Source organism: Arvicola amphibius, chromosome 3 (assembly GCF_903992535.2).
Source record: "Arvicola amphibius chromosome 3, mArvAmp1.2, whole genome shotgun sequence".
Lineage (NCBI taxonomy): Eukaryota > Metazoa > Chordata > Mammalia > Rodentia > Cricetidae > Arvicola > Arvicola amphibius.
In genome coordinates, this window is record NC_052049.1 from 73,483,103 (window position 1) to 73,511,075 (window position 27,973).

The 27,973-nt window shown below is 37.7% G+C and overlaps 1 protein-coding gene across 1 annotated transcript in view; it reads left to right on the plus strand.

The window, feature by feature from the left end:
- Gucy1a2 (guanylate cyclase 1 soluble subunit alpha 2) overlaps window positions 1–27,973 on the plus strand; it is a 346,389-nt gene that overhangs the window by 210,757 nt on the left and 107,659 nt on the right. The window contains exon 5 of the mRNA XM_038323659.1: window positions 24,075–24,560. Coding sequence (XP_038179587.1) covers window positions 24,075–24,560 — 486 coding nt within the window. The remainder of the gene's footprint in view (window positions 1–24,074; window positions 24,561–27,973) is intronic.

A 27,973-nucleotide genomic window follows, 5' to 3' on the forward strand; every position in this document is an offset into this window, starting at 1 on the left:
AAAATGTTGGATTCTGTTTTCGTATCCAGTCTCTTAGCCTGTGCCTTTTTATAGGTGAATTGAGTCCATTGATATTAAGTGATATTAATGACCAGTGGTTGTTAACTTCAGTCATTTTTAGTAGTAGAGTTTGTGTGTTTCCCTTCTTCTAGTTGTGCTGGTGAAGGGTCGCTAGATGCCTGAGTTATTGTCGGCGTTGTTGGACTCCTTGGTTTGTGATTTTCCTTCTATTACTTTCTGCAAGGCTGGATTTGTGGCTGCGTATTGTTTAAATCTGTTTTTGTCCTGGAATATCTTGTTTTCTCCATCAATGGTGAATGCAAGCTTTGCTGGGTATAATAGTCTAGGCTTGCATCCATGTTCCCTAAGTGTCTGTAGCACATCTATCCAAGCTCTTCTGGCTTTCATGGTTTCCATTGAGAAATCAGGTGTAATTCTGATAGGTTTCCCTTTATATGTTACTTGACCTTTTTCCTTTGCAGCTCTTAATATCTGTTCTTTATTCTGTATGTTTTGTGTTTTGATTATTATATGGCGTGGGGATGCTTTCTTTTGATCCAGTCTATTTGGTGTTCTGTAGGCTTCTTGTACCTTCATAGGAACATCCTTCTTTAGGTTGGGGAAGTTTTCTTCTATAATTTTGTTGAATATGTTTTCTGGGCCTTTGAGTTGTAATTCTTCTCCTTCTTCTACCCCAATTGTTCTTAGGTTTGGTCTTTTCATGGTGTCCCAGATTTCCTGAATGTTTTGTGTTAAGAATTTGTTAGATTTGTTTAGTTCTTTAATCTGTGAGTTTATTTCTTCTATAGTATCTTCAGAGTCCGAGATTCTTTCTTCCATCTCTTGTATTCGGTTGGAAATACTTGTCTCTGAAGTTTCTGTTCGTTTACTCAGAGTTTCCATTTCCAGTCGTCCCTCAGATTGTGTTTTCTTCAATACCTCCATTTCATTTATCAGGTCTTGTACTGTTTCCCTTACCTGTTTGATTGCTTTTTCTTGTTTTTCTTGTTTTTCTTGGGTATCTTTGAGAGATTTATTTATTTCGTCTACCTTTTTGTTTGTCATCTCCATTTCTTTATGGCAGTTTTTTACCTCCTGTTTAAGGTCCTCTATTATTTTTATAAAGTACTGTTTAATGTCGGTTTCTTCTATATCTTCTGGGGTAGGGTGTTCAATTCTTGTTGTTTCGGGATGTCTGGCTTGTGGTGATGTCATGTTGCCTTTCATGTTGTTGGAGGAGCTCCTGCATTGGCGCCTGCCCATCTCTTCCTTCAAATGGAGCGCGGAGGTGTTTGGTGTCCCCAAAGAATGATGGATCCTCCCCAAAGAATGATGGATCCTCCTGCAGACTGTCAGGTCCCCTTGCAGGCCAAGCAGCTCTCAGACAAAGGCCTACCTTGCTCCGGGCAGTCAAATGCAGGAGGGGACCTCCCACCGGTCTGGGTGCACTCAATTCCAGGTCCCCAGAGCCCAAACAGGCTGAGCTGTGGGATTTTGTGGCCCCAAAGACGGGAGGATGAGGCAGGGGGAGGGGGGGAGGATTCTGGGTGCAAGCTGGGAAGGGACAGGGAGAGAGAGGCAGTATCCGGGGAGAATAACCCCTGCAGGAAGAGCAGGAAGTGTGCTGGTGGCAGGGGGAGTTGTGGAGAGTCGGTGGTCCCTCTCCGGGCAGCTGCCGCGGTTCGGGCACTCACTCCTCACTCACCCCAAAGAATGATGGATCCTTCTGCAGACTGTGAGGTCCCCTTGCAGGCCAATCAGCTCTCAGACAAAGGCCTACCTTGCTCCGGGCAGTCAAATGAAGGAGGGGACCTCCCACCGGCCTGGGAGACTCAATTCCAGGTCCCCAGAGCCCAAACAGGCTGAGCTGTGGGATTTTGTGGCCCCAAAGACGGGAGGATGAGGAAGGGGGAGGGGGGGAGGATTCTGGGTGCAAGCTGGGAAGGGACAGGGAGAGAGAGGCAGTATCCGGGGAGAATAACCCCTGCAGGAAGAGCAGGAAGTGTGCTGGTGGCAGGGGGAGTTGTGGAGAGTAGGTGGTCCCTCTCCGGGCAGCTGCCGCGGTTCGGGCACTCACTCCTCACTCACCCCAAAGAACGATGGATCCTCCTGCAGATTTTCAGGTCCCCTTGCAGGCCAAGCAGCTCTCGGACAAAGGCCTACCTTGCTCCGGGCAGTCAAATGAAGGAGGGGACCTCCCACCGGCCTGGGTGCACTCAATTCCAGGTCCCCAGAGCCCAAACAGGCTGAGCTATGGGATTTTGTGGCCCCAAAGACGGGAGGATGAGGCAGGGGGAGGGGGGGAGGATTCTGGGTGCGAGCTGGGAAGGGACAGGAAGAGAGAGGCGGTATCCGGGGAGAATAACCCCTGCGGGAAGAGCAGGAAGTGTGCTGGTGGCAGGGGGGGTTGTGGAGAGTCGGTGGTCCCTCTCCGGGCAGCTGCCGCGGTTCGGGCACTCACTCCTCACTCACCCCAAAGAACGATGGATCCTCCTGCAGATTTTCAGGTCCCCTTGCAGGCCAAGCAGCTCTCAGACAAAGGCCTACCTTGCTCCGGGCAGTCAAATGAAGGAGGGGACCTCCCACCGGCCTGGGTGCACTCAATTCCAGGTCCCCAGAGCCCAAACAGGCTGAGCTGTGGGATTTTGTGGCCCCAAAGACGGGAGGATGAGGCAGGGGGAGGGGGGGAGGATTCTGGGTGCAAGCTGGGAAGGGACAGGGAGAGAGAGGCAGTATCCGGGGAGAATAACCCCTGCAGGTGCATTATTTCTTGATACACAGTCTCTCATTAAAGCTGGAGTTCACAAATTTTCAAGATTAACTGGCCTTTAGGCTCCTCAGATGCTTTTATCTCAGTTTCTCTGGTGCTGGGATATCAGATGCACACTGCACAGTCTTAATCTCATGCTGTGGCTCCAAACTCTGGTCCTTGTGATTGTGTATTATGTACTTTACTAAATGAGCTATTTCCTGAATGTCCCTTTATCTTTTAGCATTATTTATCTATTCATTATTCTGTAGATATAGAGACACTGTTACAGGAAGGAGGATCTTGTGGTGGATTATGAATACCACATTAATCAACTACCTCCTTGAGTTGAAGTATTGGTACTATTCTGAACATAGCACCTTGTATATGAAGAAAAAAATTACAAATCTCTGAAAGACCTGGTGAGAGCTCTGTCACTGAGCTAGATGCTCTGCTCCTCTTTTACATTACTTGTTTTAAATTTTGAGTTAGGACCTTGCTAAATGTTCCATGTTGTCCCTTTGTCCCTTAACATCTCTATAGTGCAGAAAGACCTTTGAATATGTTATTCTCCTGTGTCAGCTGGGATTACAGGTCTGTGTCTCCAGGGTTGGTTGGCAGTTAAACTGTTTTTTTTATTGAGCTCTACATTTTCTCTGCTCCCCTCCCTGCCACTCCTCTCCCCTCCAATCCTCTCCCAAGGTCCCCATGCTCCTAATTTTCTCAGGAGAATTGTCTTTTCCTACTAGCCATGTAGATTAGATCTATGTATGTCTTTCTTAGGGTCCTCATTGTTGTCTAGATTTTCTGGGATTGTGGTTTGTAAGCTGGTTTTCTTTGCTTTATGTTTAAAAATCACTTATGAGTAAGTGATGGAGGAGAGTTATCTGTCTATGTTTCTTTCATTGGTTAATTAATAAAGGAAACTGCCTTGGCCCTTTAAGAGAACAGAAAATTAGGTAGGTGGAGTAGACAGAACAGAATTGTGGGAACAAGGAAGTAGAGTTGGGGAGATGCTTCAGTCGGTTGCCATAGGGAGTCTCCATGCTGCTCCTCTCCGAGATGGACGCAGGTTAAGATCTCTCCTGGTAAGCCACACCTCGTGGTGCTACCCAGATTACTAAATACGGGTTAAAGGAAGATGTGAGAATTAATCAATAAGAGGCTGAAACTATGGGCCAGGCAGTGTTTAAAAGAATACAGTTTCCGTGTAATTATTTCGGGTGTAAAGCTAGCCGGCAGCCGGGTGGCGGGACACAGCCCCGCTGCATCACACTACAAGTAAGTACATGTGATAATTGTGTTTCTGGATCTGGGTTAACTCACTCAAAATAATGTTTTCTAGCTCCATCCATTTTCCTGCAAAATTCAAGATGTCGTTTATTTTTTCTGTTGTGTAGTACTCCATTGAGTAAATGTACCACATTTTCCTTATCCATTCTTCAGCTGAAGAGCATTTAGGTTGTTTCCAGTTTCTGGCTAAGACAAACAATGCTTCTATGAACATAGTTGAGCACATATCCTTGTTGTACGATTGAGCATCCTTTAGACACATACCTAAAAGTGGTGTTACTGGGTCTTGAGGAAGGTTGTTTCCTAATTTTCTGAGCAATCACCACACTGACATCCAAAGGGGCTGCACCAGCTTGCATTCCCACCAGCCATGCAGAAGTGTTCCCTTTTCCCCACAACCTCTCACGCTTAAGTTGCCATCAGTGTTTTTGAACTTGGCCATTCTTACATAATTAAGATGGAATCTCAGAGTTGTTTGGATTTGAATTTCTCTGATGACTAAGAATGTTGAACACTTCCTTAAGTGTCTTTCAGCCATTTTAGATTCCTCTGTTGAGAGTTCTCTGTTTAGGTCTGTACTCCAGTTTTTTAAATTGAATTATGTGTTCTTTTGCTGACCAATTTCTTGAGTTCTTTGTATAATTTGGAAATCAGACCTCTGTCTGATGTGGGGTTAGTGAAGATCTTTTCCCATTCTATAGGCTATTGTTTTGTCTTGTTGACTGTAGCCTTTGCTTTACAGAAGCTTTTCAGTTTCAGGAGGTCCCATTTATTAATCATTTCTCTCACTGTCTATGCTACTGGAGTGATAATTAGTAAGTGGTGTTCTGTGCCAATGTGTTCAAGTGTACTTCCCACTTTCAGTGTGGCTGGCTTTATGTAGAGGTCTTTGATCCATTTGGACTTCAGTTTTGTGCATGGTGATATATATGGGTCTATTTTCATTTTTCTGCATGTTGATATCCAGTTATGCCAGCTCTATTTGTTAAATATGCTTTCTTTTCTCCATTTGATATTTTTTGTTTCTTTGTCAAAACTCAGGTTTTCAAAGGTGTGTGGATTAATATCTGGGTTTTTGATTCAGTTCCTTTGGTCTTCCTGTCTGTTTTTATGCCAGTACCAGGTTGCTTTTAGTACAGTAGCTCTGTAGTGGAGTTTGAAGTTAGGGATTGTGATGCATCTAGAATTTTTTTTATTATATAGCCTTGTTTTGGCTATACTTTTTTTCTTTTTTTAACAATATTTTTATTTATTTTTTAAAAATTTCATATGTGTACCACTTGAATGAATGAGGGGAAAATACACTGAGGCAGACAGAAACTTCTACATCTCCTTGTCCATCTTCTACCCTTCTTTTTGGTATCATTTGGCATCGAGTATCATTTCGGAACAGCTCCTCCAGTTTTCTCTTGAAGAACAAAAAGCTTCTATTCTGGGATGGCTTCTTTCTTTAGAAAATATCCTTGTATCCTGATATTATCCACATTCAATACAGGTTTTATCTCAAAATGCTGTCCCTCTTAACTGGGTTTGTCAATCTACTAAAACCCTACTTGGTCTTGTACTTTTCAAATTTTGAAAACCAGAACCATAGGAATGATATTCTTTAAATGTACTGATAGGTTCACAAGTGTTCTGGCCCTCTTCAGCCAGTTAGTGGTCTCTGAGAGAGGTACCAATTGGAGATTACACAGTTGTCTTTATTATTATTTTTTTATTAAAAATTTCTGCCTCCTCTCCACCTCCCATTTTCCTCCCCCTCCCCCCACTCCCCTCCTCCTCTCTCTCCAGTCTGAAGAGCAGTAAGGGTTCCCTGCCCTGTGGGATGTCCAAAGTCCTCCCCGCTCCATCCAGGTCTAGGAAGGTGAGCATCCAAACAGGCTAGCGCCCTCCCCCAAAGCCATTCCATGCAGTAGGGACAAAACCCAGTGCCATTGTCCTTGGCTTCTCAGCAGCCCTCATTGTCCACCATGTTCAGGGTGTCCAGTTTTTTTTTTTACATTCTTTTTTTTTGGTTTATATTTTTATATTTAAAAAATTTCCGTCTCTTCCCTTCTTCCTCCCCCTTCCCTCCCCTCCCCTCCACTCATACCCTCCCCTCTTCAGGCCAAGGAGCCATCGGGGTTCCCTACTCTATCTTAAGACCAAGGTCCTCCCAACTCCCCCCAGGTCCAGGAAGGTGATCAACCAAGCTGAGAAGGCTCCCACAGAGCCTGTCCATGCAGAAGAGTCAAAGCTCAGCGCCTTTGTCCTTGGCTTCTCAGTCAGCCTCCACAGTTGGCCACATTCAGAGAGTCTGGTTTGGTCTCATGTTCCATCAGTCCCAATCCAACTGGAGTTGGTGATCTCCCGTTAGTTCTGTCCCACCGTCTCCATGGGTGAACGCACCCCTCACGGTCCTGACTTTCTTTCTCATGTTCTCTCTCCTTCTGCTCCTCATCAGGACCTTGGGAGCTCATTCCGGTGCTCCAATGTGGGGCTCAGTCATTTTCTTCATCTATCACCAGGTGGAGGTTCTATGGTGATATGCAAGAAATTCATCAGTATGGCTATAGGAACTGGCCTTTTCAGGCTTCCTCTCCTCAGCTGCCCAAGGAACTAGCTGGGGGCATCTCCCTGGAAACCTGGGACAAAATTCAGCACCCTTTTATGATAAAGGTCTTGGAGAGATTAGGGATACAAAGGTCATTCCTAAATATAATAAAAGCTATTTACAGCAAGTCGACAGCTAACATCAAATTAAAAGGAAAGAAACTCAAGGCTATCCCACTAAATTCAGGAACACGACAAGGCTGTCCACTCTCTCCTTATCTCTTCAATATAGTGCTTGAAGTTCTAGCAATAGCAATAAGACAACATAAGGGAATCAAGGGGATTCGATTTGGAAAGGAAGAAGTTAAACTTTTGTTATTTGCAGATGATATGATAGTGTACATAAGCGACCCCAAAAACTCCACCAAAGAACTCCTACAGCTGATAAACTCCTTCAGTAACGTGGCAGGATACAAGATCAACTCCGAAAATTGGTATCTTAATTGCTCATGGTCTCCTTAAATTCTACTCAAGTCACCAAAATCCACCTATGGTTGAGAACTAACAGATCAACTTCTACTTTCTCAAACCCTGTATTGAAACCTTTAAATGACTAGTATGCTTCCTTCTAAATTAGAACTCAGAAGTAATCCTCTTTCCTTCCTCCATCTCTTCTCTTCATTTCTCCTTTTGAGTACATGTTTGGTGTGAGAGTGCGTGGGCTAGAAATTAATGTCAGGTATTTTCCATCTTATTTTTTGAAACAGAGTCTCTCACTGGTCTGGATCTCATATTTTGACTAGGCTGATTAGGCTGGCTAGTCAGTGAGATTCTGTGCTCCTCCTTCTACTCACTAGCACTGGGGTTACAGTAATCAGTGATTGTGCCAGGCTTTTTACCTGAGTGATATAGATCTGAACTCAGGTCTCATGCTTGTGCAATAAGCACTTATCCACAAAGCCATCTCATCAGCCCCATTCTTTGTTTTAACTTCTTGAACTTGAAGTTAGGTTGGAGATAATTTCATTTACATTTTCTTTTGAAGAAACCAAGATGCAGATAGGTATAGGGTAGCTGGAATGAGATGTAACACATAGCTGCTTCTCATAAAGGTTCTCAGGTCCACTTGTACTGATTTCTAACAATATACTTATGACAAGAGAGTACAAATTAGCCCCGGACACCTTATCACATATGAGCAGGCATTATATGTTTAAGGTATGCTAGAAACTCTGTAAGAAGTCAGGGTAAATAAGACTAGGATTATTTCCTCAAATGATTTACATTTTCCTAAAAAACATAAAAATCTTGTGAGTGACAATAACCAAGAGTTTAAAAATGAATTCAAAGGAGAAAAAGTTTCATTCTCCTATTTTTTAAATCCAATAAATAAATAAATATAAAAAATAATTAAATAAATAAGTGAAAATCAATAACTCTTGGAAGGAGATCTGGGTAACTCTGGCTGGACTAATAAAGATGGCTCTGTGATAATTTTACTGATAGTAATAATAACATCAGCTGCCATTTTATTTCATGACTTGTACTAGAAGCTAATGTAGTGTTTTTATTTTATTCATCTCATTTTGTTTTCCTAATAATTATTTGGAAGTACTAATATTTACATATATTAAGAAAGTATAAGAAGCTGTGTGAGTTTTAGAAAACAAGTAAAACTATCCTAATGTAATTTTTCTCTGACTTCAATACCTAGGATGTTTTCACTGTCAGCAAGTTTTTTTTGGAAAGAACAAAATTTAAGACTTGGAAGAGGTGGGTAGGGACAGTGATGCAACATCTGTATTTCCCAGAGTATGCAGGCTTACCTGTAAAATACTGCAAGCCATTTCAGTATAACTCTCCCTTCTTTCAGCAGAAGGATGAGAACAGCTACGTGAGTTTACGATTTCAGTATACTTTCTACAAATATAGATTCTCCACCTCAGGATTGGGGATGAAAAGCATACAAAATCCTAAATATTCACTGCTTGAAATTTTCTTTTTAAAAGAAACTTAAGATTTCCCCCACAGATAATTTCATAAAAAGAAATTCTTTGTGTAAAATGGTGGGTTTATTATATATGCAAATTATTTTGATTTAAATAAGTAGAATTAAAACTAATTTTGGATAATAATAAATATTTTTAAAGGAATAAAATAGGTAAGTGACACAGAACATAAAACACCTACTTTTCTTTCTTATTTTTAAAATATTTATTTATTTATTTATTTATTATGTATACAATATTTTGTCTGTGTGTATGCCTGAAGGCCAGAGAGGGAGCCAGACCTCATTACAGATGGTTGTGAGCCACCATGTGGTTGCTGGGAATTGAACTCAGGACCTTTGGAAGAGCAGGCAATGCTCTTAACCACTGAGCCATCTCTCCAGCCCACCTACTTTTCTTTTATAAAATGGATAATTTTCCCATATTTAATTTTGAACATTTGTATTTAAGAGGTTTTTGTTTCAGAAAAATGTAAAATGTAATTATTGTATTTTAAGCCTACACATGCTAATGTGCTAAAAGAAATTTTGTGCTAAAAGAAAATTTAAAATAATAATTTTAAGTATTCCTTCAGAATTTGAGGCATATCTCCCTAAGAAGTATGACTATGAAAACTCTTAGAATACAGAGCTAGAAACTTTATATAAAGCTTGATGCTTTGAGGAAGTCAGATTGCTTGAAGACAAGGACTTGAAGGAAACATGACTGAGGAATTGGGAAGTGTATGAGCAACTCAAAATTCTACCAGTAGAGACCCCAAATTATGTCATTAAAGAACAATATTTGTTACTTGGTAAATGCAAGAGATACATACATTTTTGAAAGTCTAGAGAAATCAGATGACACCTCATACAGTTCATTCAGAAAAGCAGAACGAAGTACTGTAGCTCTTCTCTTTCTGCAGTTAAAACTCAAAGCAGGTTCGAGGGTATCATTAAAGTTGTGACTTTCCACTTCAAAATGCTAAAAGGTTATCAATCTTGGAGAAATTTTGTAACCTACAGCTAGAAATGTGTATGGCAGTGGTGGGTAGCTATATATCTATATATCATCTATATATCATCTATATATCATCTATCTATCTATCATCTATCTATCTATCTATCTATCTATCTATCTATCTATCTATCTATCTATCTATCTATCTATCTATCATCTATCTATCTATCATCTATCTATCTATCATCTATCTATCTATCTATCTATCTATCTATCTATCTATCTATCTATCTATCTATCTATCTATCTATCTATCTATCTATCTATCTATCTATCTATCTATCTATCATCTATCTATCTATCATCTATCTATCTATCATCTATCTATCTATCTATCTATCTATCTATCATCTATCTATCTATCATCTATCTATCTATCTATCTATCTATCTATCTATCTATCTATCTATCTATCTATCTATCTATCTATCATCTATCTATCTATCTATCTATCTATCATCTATCTATCTATCTATCTATCTATCTATCTATCTATCTATCTATCTATCTATCATCTATCTATCTATCTATCATCTATCTATCTATCTATCTATCTATCATCTATCTATCTATCATCTATCTATATCTATATATATCTATATATCTATATATCTGTTTCTAGACTGACAGATGATAGATAGATAGATAGATAGATAGATAGATAGATAGATAGATAGATAGATAGACACATAGATAAAATGCAAACAGAACTACTGGTTTTTTCAGATTACTGAACAATTCTACTTTCCTTTTAATAGCTTTAGGCAGGAACTTGGAGTCCTTTCAAGAGGAAAAGTAGGAGAAGCTGCTTATTTTCTTTGTATATTAGCAAAGAAATTTCTTCCTATATTTTTTTTTCTTACTAAAAGATGACTGAAGCTTTCCTTTTCTGATCTGTGATGAGTCATTTTAGCTGGAATCAGGCTGAATTAAGGGAACAGCATTCTTATTATTTTACTTTCCAAGTTCTTGTGTGTGTGTGTGTGTGTGTGTGTGTGTGTGTGTGTGTGTGAATGTGTGTGTTTGTACACATGATATTGGGCACATGGAGAGGTCAGAGGGCAACTTGCAGTAGTCATTTCTCTCCTTCCTCCAAGAGAGTCCTGGAGTTAAATCTCCAGGTTAATAACAATCTCTTAATCTGTTAAACCATCTCCCTGGCCTGATACTCTCAGATACAAATGATATGTGTGTGGTTAGTTTTAACTTCTAATACAAAAAGAATCCCCTGGGAAGAGAGCCTATTTTGAAGATTATTATTTATTTCATTTAAACTTATTTGTGTTTGTGTGAGTGTATGCTACATTTATGTGGCTTCTTTCAAAGAACAGAAGTCAGATGTATTGTAGCTGGAGTTATAAATAAGGTCTCTGTGAAAATCCCAACAGGGTGCTTGGAACAGAACTCTGGTCTTCTGAAAGAGTAGAAAGCATTCATAAACCAAGAGAGACTTGTCCTTTTCTGATTGCTTTGCTCTAGACTGTGGATTTCAGGTGACTTTTCTGTTTGAGTTCCTACCTTGACTTCTCTGAAATAATGGACGATGACATGGAATGTAAGAGGCAAGTAAACTGTTTCTTCCCAAGTTGCTTTCTCTCAGGGCATCTATCTGAGTAACAGAAACAAAACTAGGGCAGACGTCCTCAAAATGTGCAACAACAGCATCTTGAACTTTGAATATTAATTCGAGCACTGTAATATTAAGTGGAAAAGGAGATTTTAGTGCCTCTTTAGATGGAGCTGATTATTTTTCAAGAACCTTAAAAGTTTCATGAATTCAGTTATTTGTACATGGAAAGAGCAAATGATATCAGACATGAAAATACAAACTACAAAGCACGTGACACTCAGGTATTTTTACAGAGTCCATTGAATTACCAATCTCCTTTCCAATAGCTTGATATACATGCTAAGTAATTTCCAGGCCATAAGGGATTTTGTACAATATATGATTTTGAAAAGGTACTATATGTAAGGAGAGTCATTTCTGATAATAGATGAGAGTGGAAAAATGAATGTCAATGGAGATGTAAGGCAAATGTAATTTGGGTGACAAGCACTCTAATAGCATAAAGTTTTAAATATATAATTTATCATAATTTTAATATGTAAAATGCTGAAGAAACACTAGACACTTAATTCATTTTTTCTATTTGTTTATGACTGAAAACATTACTGAAATCTATTCACAGGATTTGTTTGAACTTATAAAAATTATATGTTATGAGGGTGCTTATCATGTGAAATAATAGAGTAATGTATAGATATAATGGCATTTTAAAATAGTTACCCTTGGTGTTACCAACCAGAGACTGAAGAAAGAGATTGGGTGTTAGAAATTACCTAGAGGAATTGTGAGTTGCAGGCTAACCTGAACTATGTAGAAAAGCCTCTTTTCAAAAATGAGAAAAAAACCCAAAAGATAAAATTAAAATATAGCTGGGTATTTAAGGATGTAAACTTAAGTGATTGATATAAATTGTATTTGTGCTGGATATTTGGCTCAACAGTTAAGAGCACTTGCACCTCATGCAGAGGACTCAGGTTCTGTTCCCAGTATCCACATGGCGACTCATGATTTTAACTCCAACTACAGGGTACCCAATGACCCTTTATAGCCTCCAAAGGCACACACATGGTACAGATACACTTTCAGGGAAAATAGTCCTGTGCATTAAATAAAAATACAGTATATATTCTGAATAGTTATGGCTACTACTTAAAAGCTATTCCTAACAAATTAGAGGAATTAACTCCAGTAATTTTAATAAATTGGGCTAAATAAGATAGAACATTTCCCATCAGTGTCAGGTTAGCCAGTGTTATTATTCCTATCATTAATTTCCATAAAATATTATTTAACTGTTTAAGATGCAAAATCCTTGAAGACAAGAGGCAGTTTGAATAATTGTCAGTTATGGTTATATAGTTTGCACAATAAATACTTAGTAAAATTTTAGGGAACCAATAGGTAATCAAATGTATTTTAAATTTCATTGATCTTCTCTTCTTTGTTTTACTTTGCTTCTTAGAAGGAAAAGAATAATATCCACATGATAATTAAGAGAACAAATGTGGATATCTCATTTAAGTATGAGGCAGTATCTATTCTCCTCTATTGGTTAGATAACATTCTGTAAAGGAGCTTAAATGTTCATGAAAAATTTATGCTTTAATAAAAAGTAATTGAAATTTAAAACTATTTTAGAACAACCATAACTCATACATAGTGCCTAATCATTATATTTATTGGAGAATTTATAATTACTACATTCTTATCTTTCATTTTACTATGAGTTTATTAATTTTATGTGATTTCAGCAATACATCATATTTTCATAATAAGTCAAACCACAATCTCTAAGATTCTACTACAAAAGAAATAGAGAATTATTTTTAATTTACAGTTTGTAGATGTTCTATTCTACCTATGCTCACATACAATATAATGTAGAGTTTCTGAACCAAGTGTCTATTTCCTTTTTTTCTATTTCCTAAATCAATTCTGCCTTAGTTTCTACCTTGATTAAAGAAAATTACCTGAGAGAAGATTTATATGCTTACACATCCAGAAGGATACAGTCCATAATGAAAGGAAAAACTTGGTGACAGCAACAAGAGGGTGACTAATCACATTGTACCCATTCTCATGAAAAAGAGCAGAAGCAGGGAGTAAGTGGTGTTGGTTGTAAAACTCAAACTGTGTCCAGTGAAGCACTTCTCCAGTGAGGGTCTACCTCTTAAAGATTCCATAACCTTCTCAATCATCATGACCAGGTGTCTTTCTTTGGTTAACTATTGCTGTGATGAAACACCATGATCAAAGCAACTTGGAAAAGAAATCACTTATTCACCTTATGCTTCCATATCACAGTTTATTATCAAAGAAAGTCAGTACAGGAACTCAAACAGAGTAGGAAGCTTGATGCAGAGGCAATGGAGGAATGCTGTTTATAGAATCCAGGATCATAAGCCCTGGGATGGCACCACCCACAATTGGCTGTTACTAATTAAAATCTGTTATTAATTAAAAAATTTCCCAACAGATTTAGCTACTTTCTGATGTTGTGGAGACATTTTCTTAACTGAAGCTTCTTCTTCTCAGATATCTTTATCTGAGTTGACATGAAATTATCCAGCACAATTGGCTCCATGTAAATTTAACACATACACATTTCACTTTCAACCTCTTCTTTTTCATTTATCCCCATAATATCAAATTAAAAACATAAAAACTTTAAAAGTCCCACAGCCTACAAATTTAAAAACATTAAAATTTAGTTCTTTTAAATATCCAGTTTCTTTAAAAATCCAAAATCTCCTTTAAAAATCAAAAGTAAGCTAAATAATTCCTTACTTCAAGAGGGAAGAACCATAACACAGTCACAATTAGATCAAACTCTAACAGTATAATTAATGCAATATGCAATGTCTGGGATCTACTTACAATCCGGGGTCCTCTTAAGGGCTTTGGTTATTTCTCTAGTTGACCTCTGCAGTATACTATTTTTCTAGGCTCCAGGTGGCTCTACTCCACTGCTACTGTTTTTCTTGTTTATCACCCCATTGTATTGATATCTCCAAAATCCTGGGGGCTTCTGCCGTAACTGGGCTTCACTTTCAATAGCCTCTCCTGTGTTCTTACCAGGGAAAACACCCTGCCACATGTTGCCAATTCACAGTCTCTCTCCATGATCCCTTCATACCTTCAAAACCAATACTACTTGGGTAATTCTTCTACTACTAGGTTTGGTCACAACCTTGACAATGTCTGAAACATGACTTCTGTTTTCTAATTCTCAAAAAACTCTAAAGAGAAGATTTCACCTCAGTAATGCTGGCTTCTTCTTAATCACCATTAATATCTCAGCTCTGGCTGAGCAGCATTGAGTATTCCAGCAAAGTGAAGATTTTACTTTATTAGTTCTTATATCTTGCTATCATAGCTGATTCTTCAGCCCCAGCTAAGTAGAACTAAAGAGTCTCAATTCAAATAACAAATGGTGCTGATAAGGTTGGGAAACTTTTTTCTAAAACTTAACAAGTCAGTCCTCTATTGTCTGCATTGCCCTCAACATCCTTCTCTTCCCAGGTCCTCAGCTTCTCTAGGATTATGAATTATAGGCTCGATGTTCTTTATTTATGGCTAGACACCAATTATAAGTGAGTACATCCCATGTTCATCTTTTTGGGTCTCAGTTACCTCACTCAGAATAGTGTTTTCTATTTCCATCCATTTGCATATGAAATTCAAGATATCATTGTTTTCTTTTTTTTTTACCACTGAGTAGTACTCTAATATGTATATATTCCACAGTTTCTTCATCCATTCTTCCACTGAAGGGCATCTAGGTTGTTTCCAGGTTCTGGCTGAAACAAATGCTTTTGTAATATGATAGGGCATCTCTTGGGTAAATTCCCAAGAGTGGAATTGCTGGGTCTTGGAGTAGGTTGATCCCAAATTTCCTGAGAAACTGCCACACTGCTTTCCAAAGTGGTTGAGCAAGTGTGCATTCCCACCAGCAATGGATGAGTGTACCCTTTACTCCACATCCTCTCCAGCAAAGGTTATCATTGGTGTTTTTGATTTTAGCCAATCTGACAGGTGTAAGATGGTATCTCAAAGTTGTTTTGATTTGCATTTCCCTGATAGCTAAGGAGGTTGAGCATGACCTTAAGTGTCTTTGGGCCATTTGAACTTCTTCTGTTGAGAATTCTCTGTTCAGTTCAGTGCCCCATTTTTTTTATTTGGGTTAATTAGCAATTTGAAGTCTAGTCTCTTGAGTTCTTTATATATTTTGGAGATCAGACCTTTGTCTGTTGGAGGGTTGGTGAAGATATTTTCCCAGTCAGTAGGCTGCCTTTTTGTCTCAGTGACAGTGTCCTTTGCTTTACAGAAGCTGCTCAGCTTCAGGAGGTCCCATTTATTCAATGTTGCCCTTAATGTTTGTGCCGCTGGAGTTATACATAGGAAGCAGTCTCCTGTGCCCATATGTTGTAGAGTACTTCCCACTTTCTCTTCTATCAGGTTCAGTGTGTTCAGAATGATATTGAAGTCTTTAATCCATTTGGACTTGAGTTTTGTGCATGGTGATAGATATGGATCTATTTTCATTCTTCTGCAGGTTGACATCCAGTTCTGCCAGCACCATTTGTTGAAGATGCCTTTTTCTTTCATTATGTACTTTTAGCTCCTTTATCAAAAATCAGGTGTTCATAGGTTTGTGGGTGTAGATGGAGCAGTGGGGCTGTGTCCCACCACCCGGCTAGCTTTACATCCGAAATAATTACATGGAAACTGTATTCATTTAAACACTGCCTGGCCCATTAGTTTCAGCCTCTTATTGGATAATTCTCACATCTTGCTTTAACCCATATTTAGTAATCTGTGTAGCACCATGATGTACCAGGAGAGCTCTTAACCTGCATCTGTCTTGGAGAGGAGAAGCATGGCGACTGCTTATGGCGACTGCCTGAAGCATCTGCTTCACTGCCTTCTACCCAGCATTCTGTTCTGTTTACTCCGCCTACCTAATTTTCTGTCCTATTAAAGGGCCGAGGCAGTTTCTTTATTAACCAATGAAATTAACACATAGACACTCTTCCATCATTTCCCCTTTTTCTGTTTAAACAAAAAGAAAGGCTTTAACATAGTAAAATTACATATAACAAAACAGTTATCAAGAAAGAATTACAGTTACAATATTTATATCTACTTTATCTTTTATAATAACTAAGGGAACTATAACCACCTATTTATTCTTCAATTCCATCAAAGACCCCAAAAGGATATAATACTACCTAAGTAAACAAGATATAAGTAACTTCTAAAACTCTAGAAATGACAGAGACATCTTACTGCCTGGACAGTCACCCAAAGTTCCTCTGTACCATTGGGGCATCTATCTTCGGCCTTCAGGCCCATATTATCCAGCAGACATTTCCATGAAACAGGAAATTCCAAAGACAGTTCAGTCACTTTCTGCTGTGTCTTGCAGAATGTCTCACAGACTCTTTCATGAATTAGGAACCCCGAAAGATCATCTCAACTTTAGGCAAGTTCAGCAGTCCTCTCTCTGAGGGTTCTCTGTGTCCAGTTTATGTAACAGTCCAGGCAAGAGCAGTTTCTTGCGCAAATGGCTAACAAACTCCATAAGTAGCCTCTTCAATGCCTATTTTCCTCTTGAAGTAGATTGGTGCTGCCAGGAGCAGACATGTCTCATTGTCATGAAAAGCCCTAAGTTATTAAAAATCTTAAATGTCATGTTCTGTAGTCTTTGAAAGATATGAAAAATGCCTATTTAACTAAAATATATCTCTATATAGCTAGAAAATCTAACTAACATGACTACAAGCTTGATCATTATTGATGATTATCCATTAACAACCTATATTTCCTAATTATACATTACAGTATTTACTATGAACTACACAATCAAAATACCTTAATCAATATCAGAAATACATATACATATAACAAAACTGACCTTAAAATCCATACCAATGCAAATTATTCATATCTACATCATATCCCCCTTTAAATGTAAAAGAACATTTATAAACAATATTTGGGAATATGGGTGCAGTTATTTCTCTCCAAACTGCTTCCTGCTGAATGGGGGCACTGTTATTTAGGTCTTTCAGGGTATAACATGTCTGCTAGGTTCATTTCAGTTGGCAGTTGAGTAAAGTAATTTTTTGAAGATGTTCATAGCAACCTTTCAGGAGGGCGTGGTCTATCATACCATATTGGGACAGAAGCAATCCACAGGGTGTCATCCTCTGTGAAAACAAAAGAAGACCCTCTTTTCCAAAGCATCATGTTCTTAGATCCAAATTCTGAAGTCATACCGTTAAGATGTCTATTCTGGTCTAGCCTGACAGCCCTTATATTGAAATGTCTCTCTGTATTTAGCTCCTTTACAGTCAAAAATTTCAAAGAAAACACAATAAAATAATTAATCCACACTGTGAATTTTCCATTTTTTCCATGGCTTATTTTTACTCTATCACTTTATTTTGTCTCTTTAAAGACTTTACCCTTTTTTAAGGCATTAACTTTATTTTCTATATATATTTTCTTCTTCTCTCTCTCAAGCCTATGTACACTCATCTAACACTGTGACCCATTTAAAGGACTTTTATGTCTGAATCTGTCCTATTGTGAAGCTGTAATTTTTTACTATCCAGGAACATTTCTTAAAATGCTAAGCACTTCTTAAAAACTTAAGTTGCACCATGTAGAGGTAATATGGTACCACCTGTGTCCTGCCCAGTCTAAACCTTAACTGTACTATAATTATGGTAATTACAATAGATCCTACCTGAGATCAGCACAGTTTAGCATGGCAGAGCAGAGCCAGAGCCACTCCTGCCTCAGTCATTTGGTGCCCCTGAGCCACACACAGTTCCAGGCACACAGCAGTCCACATTGGAGCCGCACTTAGCAGTTTAATTCTGAGACTGAGCATGCAGCAACACAGAAACTCTTTTCATCCAAGTTACAGGCAAATCTGACATGCAGAGCACCATGCAGCCTGGAAACATCTCTTTGTATGGCGGCAGGAATCTGTCATGCTCTTCTGCCTGCCTAAGCCTGATTCCGCCATCTGCCCAGGTGCAGGCAGGGAGCAGTGAGCCATTGGCATGGGCTCAGAGTACTTTCTTTCTGATCCCGAGTGGGCACACAAACATCCAGTTCCATAAAAGCCATTGAAATGCTTTAAAGCCAGAGTTTGCACTGGCGGCACAGCCCCAGGAAGCCACGTTTTAAAATGACTCAGCTTTTTTTTCTGCCACTCTTGCCGAAACAGGAATTCTCTCTACAGCACATCCTAGCAAATAGCAAAAAGCTGTGTTAAACTCTCTTTCTCCTTTTTTTTAAGCTCTCTCAGGTTTTTAAGTGGATTTAGTCCATCACGTTGGAACACCAATCTGTAGATGGAGCGGCTAGGCTGTGCCCCACCACCCGGCTAGTTTTACACCCGCAATAATTACACAGAAACTGTATTCTTTTAAACAGTACCTGGCCCATTAGATTCAGCCTCTTATTGGATGATTCTCACATCTTGCTTTAACCCATATGCAGTAATCTGTGTAGCACCACGAGGTGGTCGCTTACCAGGAGAGCTATTAACCTGCATCTGTCTTGGAGAGGACTAGCATGGTGACTGCCTATGGTGACTGCCTGAAGCATCTGCCTCACTGCCTTCTACCCAGCATTCTGTTCTGTTTACTCCGCCTACATAATTTTCTGTCCTATTAAAGGGCTGAGGCAGTTTTTTTATTAACCAATGAAATTAACACATAGACACTCCTCCATCATGTGGGTTAAGATTCAGGTCTTCTATACGATTCCATTGGTCGACTTCTCTGTTTTTATATCCTCTGTGAAGAATTTTGATGGGACCTTGATGGGGATTACATTGAATCTTTATATTGCCTTTGGTAGAATTGCCATTTTTATCATATTGATCCTCCAAATCCAACAGCAAGGGAGGTCCTTCCATTTTCTGTTATCCTCTTCAATTTCTTTCATCAAAGACTTAAAGTTCTTGTCAAATAGATCTTTCACTTCTTTGGTTAGACTTACCCCAAGATATTTTATGCTATTTGTGGCTATCGTGAAATGTGATGCTTCTCTGATTTCCCTCTCTGCTTCCTTATCCTTTGTGTATAGGAGGGCAACTGATTTTCTGGAGTTGATCTTGTATCCTGCCACGTTACTAAAGGAGTTTATCAGCTGTAGGAGTTCTTTGGTGGAGTTCTTGGGGTGGCTTATGTACATATCATATCTTCTACAAATAATGAAAGTTTAACTTCTTCCTTTCCAATTTGAGTCCCCTTGATACCCTTATGTTGTCTTATTGCTATTGTTAGAACTTCAAGCACTATATTAAAGAGATATGGAGAGAGTGGACAGCCTTGTCGTGTTCCTGAATTTAGTGGGATGGCCTTGAGTTTCTCTCCCTTTAATTTGATGTTAGCTGTTGGCTTGCTGTACATAGCCTTTATTATATTTAGGAATGACCCTTGTATCCCTAATCTCTCCAAGACCTTTATCATAAAGGGGTGTTGAATTTTGTCAAATGCTTTTTCAGCATCTAATGAGATGATCATATGGTTTTTTTCCTTCAGTTTATTTATATGATGGATTACATTATTAGATTTTTGTATATTGAACCAGCCCTGCATCTCTGGGATGAAACCTACTTGATCATAGTGGATAATTTTTCTAATGTGTTCTTGGATTCAGTTTGCCAGTATTGTATTGAGAATTTTTGCGTCAATGTTCATGAGTGAGATTGGCCTGTAATTCTCTTTCTTGGTTGAGTCTTTGTGTGGTTTAGGTATCAGGGTAACTGTAGCTTCATAAAAGGAATTTGGCAATGGCTGTTCTGTTTCTATATTATGAAATACCTTAAGGAATATAGGTATTAGGTCTTTTTGGAAGTTCTGGTAGAATTCTGCATTGAAACCATCTGGTCTTGTGCTTTTTTTGGTAGGGAGGCTTTTGATAACAGTTTCTAATTTTTTGCAACTAACAGGACTATTGAGATTGTTCACCTGGTCCTGGTTTAACTTTGGTATATGGTACTTATCTAAAATAATGTCCATTTCTTTTACATTTCCCAATTTTGTGGCATACAGGCTTTTGTAGTAAGATCTAATGATTCTCTGAATTTCCTCTGTGTCTGTGGTTATGTCCCTCTTTTCATTTCTGATCTTGTTAATTTGTGTGTTCTCTCTCTGCCATTTGATTAGTTTGGCTAGGGATTTGTCAATCTTGTTGATTTTCTCCAAGAACCAGCCTTTTGTTTTATTGATTCCTTGGATTGTTTTCTGTGTTTGTATTTTGTTGATTTCTGCCCTCAGTTTGATTATTTCCAGTCTTTTACTCCTCCTGGGTGAATCTGCTTCTTTTTTTTCTTGAGCTTTCTGCTGTACTATTAAGTCTCTAATGTGTGCTTTCTCTGTTTTCCTTATGTGGGCACTTAGTGCTATGAATTTTACTCTTAGCACTGCTTTCATAGTGTCCCATATGTTTGAGTATGTTGTGTCTTTATTGTCATTAAATTCAAGGAAGACTTTAATTTCTTTCTTTATTTCTTCCTTGACCCAGGTGTGGTTCAGTAGTTGACTGTTCAGTTTCCAAGTGTTGGTAGGCTTTTTTGGGGTAGCATTGTTGTTGAATTCTAAATTTAATCAATGGTGATCCGATAAGACACAGGTGGTTACTAATGTTTTTTTGTAACTGTGGAAGTTTGCTTTGTTACCAAGTATATGGTCAGTTTTCGAAAAGTTTTCGTGAGCCGCAGAGAAGAAGGTATATTCTTTCCTACTTGGGCGGAATGTTGTATAGATGTCTGTTAAGTCCATTTGGTTCATTACCTCCATTAAGTCTCTTAATTCTCTGTTAGGTTTCTGTTTGATTGACCTGTCCATTGGTGGGAGAGGAGTGTTGAAGTCTCCTACTATTAGTGTGTGTGGTTTGATGACTGCCTTGAGTTCTAGTAATTTTACTTTTACATAAGTGTGTGCTCTTATATTAGGGGCATAGATATTCAGGATTGAGACTTCATTCTCATGGATTTTTCCTGTAATGAGTATAAAATGTCCCTTTCCATCTCTTTTCACTGATTTTAGTTTGAAGTCAACTTTGTTAGAAATTAATATGGCCACACCTGCTTGTTTCTTATGTCCATTTGCTTTAAACCTTTTCCCAACCCTTTACTCTGAGTAGATTTCTGTCTTTGTGGTTGAGGTGTGTTTCTTGTAAACAGCAGAATGTTGGATCCTGTTTTCGTATCCAATTTCTTTGCCTGTGCCTTTTTATAGGTGAATTGAGTCCATTGATATTAAGTGATATTAATGACCAGTGGATGTTAACTCCAGTTGTCATTTTTTATTTGGTAGTAGAGATTGTGTGTTTCCCTTCTTTGAGATGTGCTGATGAAGGGTTGCTAGATGTCTGAGTTGTTGTGGGCATTGTTGTCCTCCTTGGTTTGTCATTTTTCTTCTATTACTTTCTATAAGGCTGGATTTGTGGCTATGTATTGTTTAAATTTGTTTTTATCCTGGAATATTTTGTTTTCTCCATTTATAGTGAATGAAAGCTTGGCTGGGTATAGTAATCTGGGCTTGCATCCATGGTCTCTTAGTTTCTGCAAAACATCTATCCAGGACCTTCTGGCTTTCATGGTTTCCATAGAGAAGTCAGGTGTAAGTCTGATAGGTTTACCTTTATAAGTTACTTGACCTTTTTCTTTTGCAGCTCTTAATATTCTTTCTTTATTCTGTATGTTTTGTGTTTTGATTATAATATGGCGAGGGGATTTTTTTTAATCTAGTCTATTTGGTGTTCTGTAAGCTTCTTGAACCTTCATAGGAATATCCTTCCTATGAAATTGGGAAAGTTTTCTTCTATAATTTTATTAAATATATTTTCTGGACTGTTGAGCTGTAATTCTTCTCCTTCTTCTACACCTATTATTCTTAGGTTTGGTCTTTTTATTGTGTCCCAGATTTCCTGAATGTTTTTTGATGAGAATTTGTGGGATATGCTGTTTTCTTTGATCAGTGCGTTTATTTTCTCCATGGTATCTTCAGAATCTGAGATTCTTTCTTCTATCTCTTTTATTTTTTTGGTTATGCTTGTTTCTGTAGTCTCTATTCATTTACATAGATTTTCCATATCCAGCTGGTCCTCAGCTTGTGTTTTCTTCCTTGCCTCCATTTCAGTTTTCAAGTCTTGCACTGTTTCCATTATCTGTTTGATTGTTTTTCCTTGGTTTCCTAGGATATCATTTATGGACTTACTCAATTCTTCAAACTTTTTGTTATTTTTCTCATCCATTTCTTTAAGAGAGTTTTTCACCTCCTGTTTAAGGTATTCCATTACTTTCATATAGTCAGTTTTTTCTGCTTCTTCTTGATTATGGTGTTCCAGTCTTCCTGTTGTAAGTTTGCTGGGCTCTGATGCTTTCATGTTGTTTTTCAAATTATTGGAGGGATTCTTGCATTGGTGCCTGCCCATTTCTTCCTCCGACTAATCCCCTATGGATCTTCTTTTACAAGTTCAATTCTCCTTGCTGGCCAGGGAGCTAGCAGGCAAAAGGCCTAACTTGCTGCAGGCTGGCTATTGGAGCAAAGACCTCCCACCCACCTTGTTGCACTCCTACCAGGCTGAGCTGGGGGATTTTATGGCCCTGAAGAGGGGAGGATAAAGAGGGAGTTCTGGGTGCAAGCTGGGATGGGACAGGAATGAGAGGGAGTATGGGGGGAGAATAACACCTGCAGGAAAACAAGGAAGTGTAGGGGGTTGAGGAATGTCTGTTGTCCATCTCTGGGCAGTTGCTGAGGGTCAGCACTCACTCACCCCAATGAATGATGGATCTTCTGGTAGACAATCAGGTTTCCTTGCTGGCCAGGCAGCTCGCTGACAAAGGGCCTACCTTGCTGCAGGCAGGCTATTGAAACAAAGGAACTTCTACCGGTCTGGGTGCACTCACTACCCGGTCCCAGCTTATTGCTTAATTTTTATCACGGCTGTGTCCTGTGGGGGTGTTGCTAGGCAAGGCATCTTTAGCTATATTATGTTCTTGATGCCCTCTCTTTGGAGTTTAATAAACTCTGTGGCATTTGACACTAGTTTAGGGAGATTTGCATGTATAATTCTGCCTCCAATTAATTATAAGGCCAGAACCAAACCTTTTATGTTTATGGGATACTTGCATCCATCTAAGCACTTTCAAGGCTTTGCTTTCTATAAGCTACATTAACAAAAGTCAATACTGAAATTCCACTTAAAAAATTGGAGACTTTGAATTGTTTTTTGGTATTAAAACTTTTATTTAAAATTTTTGCAAATACTAAATTTCAGGTTACGTTTGGTGGATTACTAGAATGGCTAAGAGGACCTGTTTTTGAGTCCTTTGCTTTGGGGTTTGACTTGGATAGATGATTTCAGGTGGTGGGGGAAAGAGGGATTTGATTGAGATAGCTTTTTAATATAGTTTGAGTTGTATGTCTAACAAACATGGAAAGTAAGTCCGTGGGAGCCTGGTGGAGCAACATAACATTTGCACAGTTACTAGGGAGTGTTATTTTAATGACAAGCACCTGGCATTTAACATGTGAATTTATCCTCATTCTACTAATTATTAAGCTGAAGAGTTCTGCATGAAACATAAGCCAGTTCAACAATATGTTTGGGAATAATTCCATCTTGAATAAAATGTTTTATTATTTAATTTTTATTTTTATCATTTTGTATTCCATCACTGTCTTTACAGTAGATACAAAGCAGTTGTTTCTATTTATAACCAACAAATTTATACAGATTTTTGAATAAGTTGAATATTTACTAGTGTGAAAACAACAATCTACACAGTAATGGAATTATTTCTGTTCCTCTTAGTCATCAAGTACTATATTACTTTTTTTGTCTGCGTATGAGGAAGACTGATCAAAATTTCATGTCCATTTCACAGGTGATGGAAATCAAAGGACAAATGATCCATGTCCCAGAATCAAATGCCATTTTGTTTTTGGGCTCTCCATGTGTGGACAAGTTGGATGAACTCATGGGCCGAGGACTACATCTCTCAGACATTCCTATTCATGATGCTACCCGAGATGTCATTTTAGTAGGAGAGCAAGCAAAGGCCCAAGATGGCTTGAAGAAGAGGATGGATAAATTAAAGGCCACCTTAGAAAGAACTCACCAAGCCCTGGAAGAAGAAAAGAAGAAGACAGTCGATCTGCTGTATTCCATTTTTCCTGGTGACGTAGCCCAGCAACTGTGGCAAGGACAGCAAGTGCAGGCCAGAAAGTTTGATGATGTCACCATGCTCTTCTCAGACATTGTGGGTTTCACAGCCATATGTGCCCAGTGTACTCCCATGCAGGTGATCAGCATGCTCAATGAACTTTACACCAGATTTGATCACCAGTGTGGATTTTTGGATATTTACAAGGTAACGAAAATGAGTTATTTCTATATAAGTACTGTTTAATAACAGTCTCAATTCATGAGAATATATACTAGCTTAAATTTATAAATTAATTGTATATATATATATATAGTATATACATTTGACATATGCATTATATATGAAGAGAGAAATATTTATATACAATATATATTTTTCGATTCACATTTTCTAGACTTAGCAAAATTTCATAATTTCATGTTACAACATTGGTTTCAACAACTCTGAAATTTAAGAAAAACAGTTCTTCATAGCTGCTTCTCTATATTCAGTAATATTAAATAATTAAACTTATGAAACCAGGCAAATTTGAACCACATAATTAGTTTTTGCTTAAAGCGTGGGACTCCAATATCTATTAGGAATTTTTATTTTGATGGCTAAAAAAAACCAAGTGATATTAAAATATGAACTGAATTATTTAACTTTGGATAATTAGCATTTTCACAGTGTCAATGAAGTGATATCCTTTAATTCTTAAAGAATATGTGTAAGTATTCTCCATGTGGTCAATAGTTCTAAATTAGAAGCACCTTAATGGTTTCTTCTTTGAAATAGAGTTTATGCAAGGGTCAAAACCACCACTTACTGATTTAGTTTTGGTCAACTATGTCTGAACTTCTTTTTAAAACTGTAGCCATACCTCCAAAAGTTCAATTTCTACCTACCTGTTATATAAAAGGTTTGCATGGAATTTTCACATAGTTTATGTAATGTCAGAGTGCATGACTTTTTATGTGAAGGGCAGATATCAAGGACATTTAATTTAAGCATATCGTGAATGGCAGGGCTTAAACATACTCATCTAAGCAGCATATAAACAGATTTGGAAAGAACTTACTTGTTTTGTTTTTGTCCAGAATTTTGATTCAGGAAGTATTCTCATTAAGATACGTCTCCTTGGAAAAGTGAGACTACATAGAACACTATACAGAACATACAGTGGATGCTCACTTACCCTGTGAGTGGTAAGCATTCTGTATAAACGATGAATTGAAATATACCTTGTAATATAAAAGAAGAGTTTTACAAATTACCTTTGTAGTTTATGATTGCATAACTTGTTGTAGAGGTAGCCCAATATTTGGTTCTAAGCTAGATCAACACTCAGTCCTCTTATACCCTGATATTTCCCCAAAGAGAAGAAATCAGCCGAAATTTGCCTGTAGTTTCTTCCTTCATATTTCATCCTTTATATTATTGCAACCACTAATTTGTTTTTGGTTATTTTGTTTTATTTAAATCATTGGATTTCAGTATTAGCCTCCTCCAGCTTGCATTTTAAAAAATCTTTAGTTTATATAATTAAGGGGAAAATAAGATAAATTGATTCATTTTAAAAAAAACAAATGCAAATCTCTAGTTTAGATAAAACATAAGGAAAATATAAGGGAGGCTTTGAAGAGAAATAAAGGAAATGAGATGCTTTCTGAGGATAACAAAACAGTTTCAAAGCACAAAAATAAAACTAACTTTCATAGACATCTCCTATCTTTTCCCCTGAGATAAGCTTGGATACCTCAAAGGAAAATAAGTCTTTGAAAATATCATACACGATCTTCAAATTTTCCTGTATGTTATTGAACCAAGGAAACATTCCTATAGACCTAAAAAAACTACCTGTAAGTTTTAACTTGCTAACTGATCTTTCAATTTAATACTTACATATCTTTCTATTTCTCATGTATATGTGTAAGTATATTTTAAGTTAAACAGATAGATTTCAAACTATACATTTTCTAGAAGTAAACCTGTTTTTAAATTTAAGCAATGAAATATGAATACATATAATTCATAGGCCATTCGTTTTTAACGTATTCAATGCTAAGGTTATGTGGATCTGCAATAAGTAGATGGAACAGCTTTGGGTGTTTACTTGGCTTAAAAGAGGTGATTTTTTGCAAGTGAGATGAAATATGTGCTGAAGTCACAGTGATGATGAGGATAGAGAAAGGGAAAGATGAGGCTTAGATGGCCAAGCAGGAAAGTGCTTGTTTATCAAGCATGAGGTTCTGACTTCAGGTCACAGAAACTACACAATAGTCAGGCATGAAGGTGTGCATCTGTAACCCTGGTGCTCAGAGAGCAGAGACAGATGGATCCTGGTGGGCAACTTTACTGGCCAGCTAGGCCAACTAAAACAGGATGTTCTGACATTGTTGAGAAAGTCTTTCTCAAAATATTAAGGCAGGGATTGAGAAAGGAAGATACTTGACATTAACCTCTGGAACTCACAAATGCATGTGCATGCAAGTGAGTGCTTATACACACATACACCGGTGCTATTTCTAAAGAAAGAAGGAAAAAACTAGGATAAATAGAAGCACAGTGTAAGAAATAAATTAGAAAGAATGTAAATGGGCCATTCTTTCGCTGACCTGTCTGTGCTCTATCATGAAATTATTCAAGCTTGTTTTTAAGCATATTTGTATTATGTTGATATATGCTCTAGACTAATTACTGTAATGTATTGTGAATTGTTGGATACCTATAACATAAATCACTTACATATTTTAATTACTATTGAAAAAATATATTCCAAAAGTCATTTTTAAGCAGCCCCATTGATATACAAAATTTAAAATCATTAGATTAAAAGTATTGTAAGTTTTAAATAGAATTATCATGCCCCAGAGAAAAAGGTGCAAGTCACATTTATATTGTAAAGCAGATAAAATGGAATGAAAATGGAAAACATACTAGAGAGAGTATCTCAAGATCACATACAAAATTGTCTATTACACAGTGAGACCCAAGTCTTTAAACATATGGCTGTCCACCTTACATTTAGTGTTTCACTATCATTACAGAGAAGCAGTGATGAACTATTATTGGAGTGGAAGAATTAAGCAAATATAGGTGACGATAAGAAGGTTCTTCTAAAATAATTCAGCATTCTACAAAGTGGGGAATGTGGGAAGTAGCTGTAGATTATACTGAGCACATTTCAAGCCATGTAAAAATTAAAGGCATAGGGCTTGACTGCCATGATGATATAGAAGTATGAATACTAAGGAAGACCTGGGTAATTTGGAGGAAATACATGTTATAATTTTGATTCTTTTGTAATTAGAAGGACAGACATATTGAGCAACATTAATAATGTACTATCTCATTCATTATTTGTGACACTTGATAGAGTAGAAAACAAACAATAAAGGACCAGTAATTCTAACTTATGAAATTAATGTCTTTAGACAACAGAGGAAACAATAGGAATAATGGTAGGGGCTTTAGTGAGTGACACTGTATTGTAGCTTTTACTTCTCTGCTTTGACTTTGGCAACAATTTTGGTATGAGATAAGAAAGAAGCTGAGAATAAGCTGGATCCTGCCACTTAACCAGATATCTATTCTTCATCTTTTTTCATTGTTTTTTTCTTTTCTTTTAAGTTTTT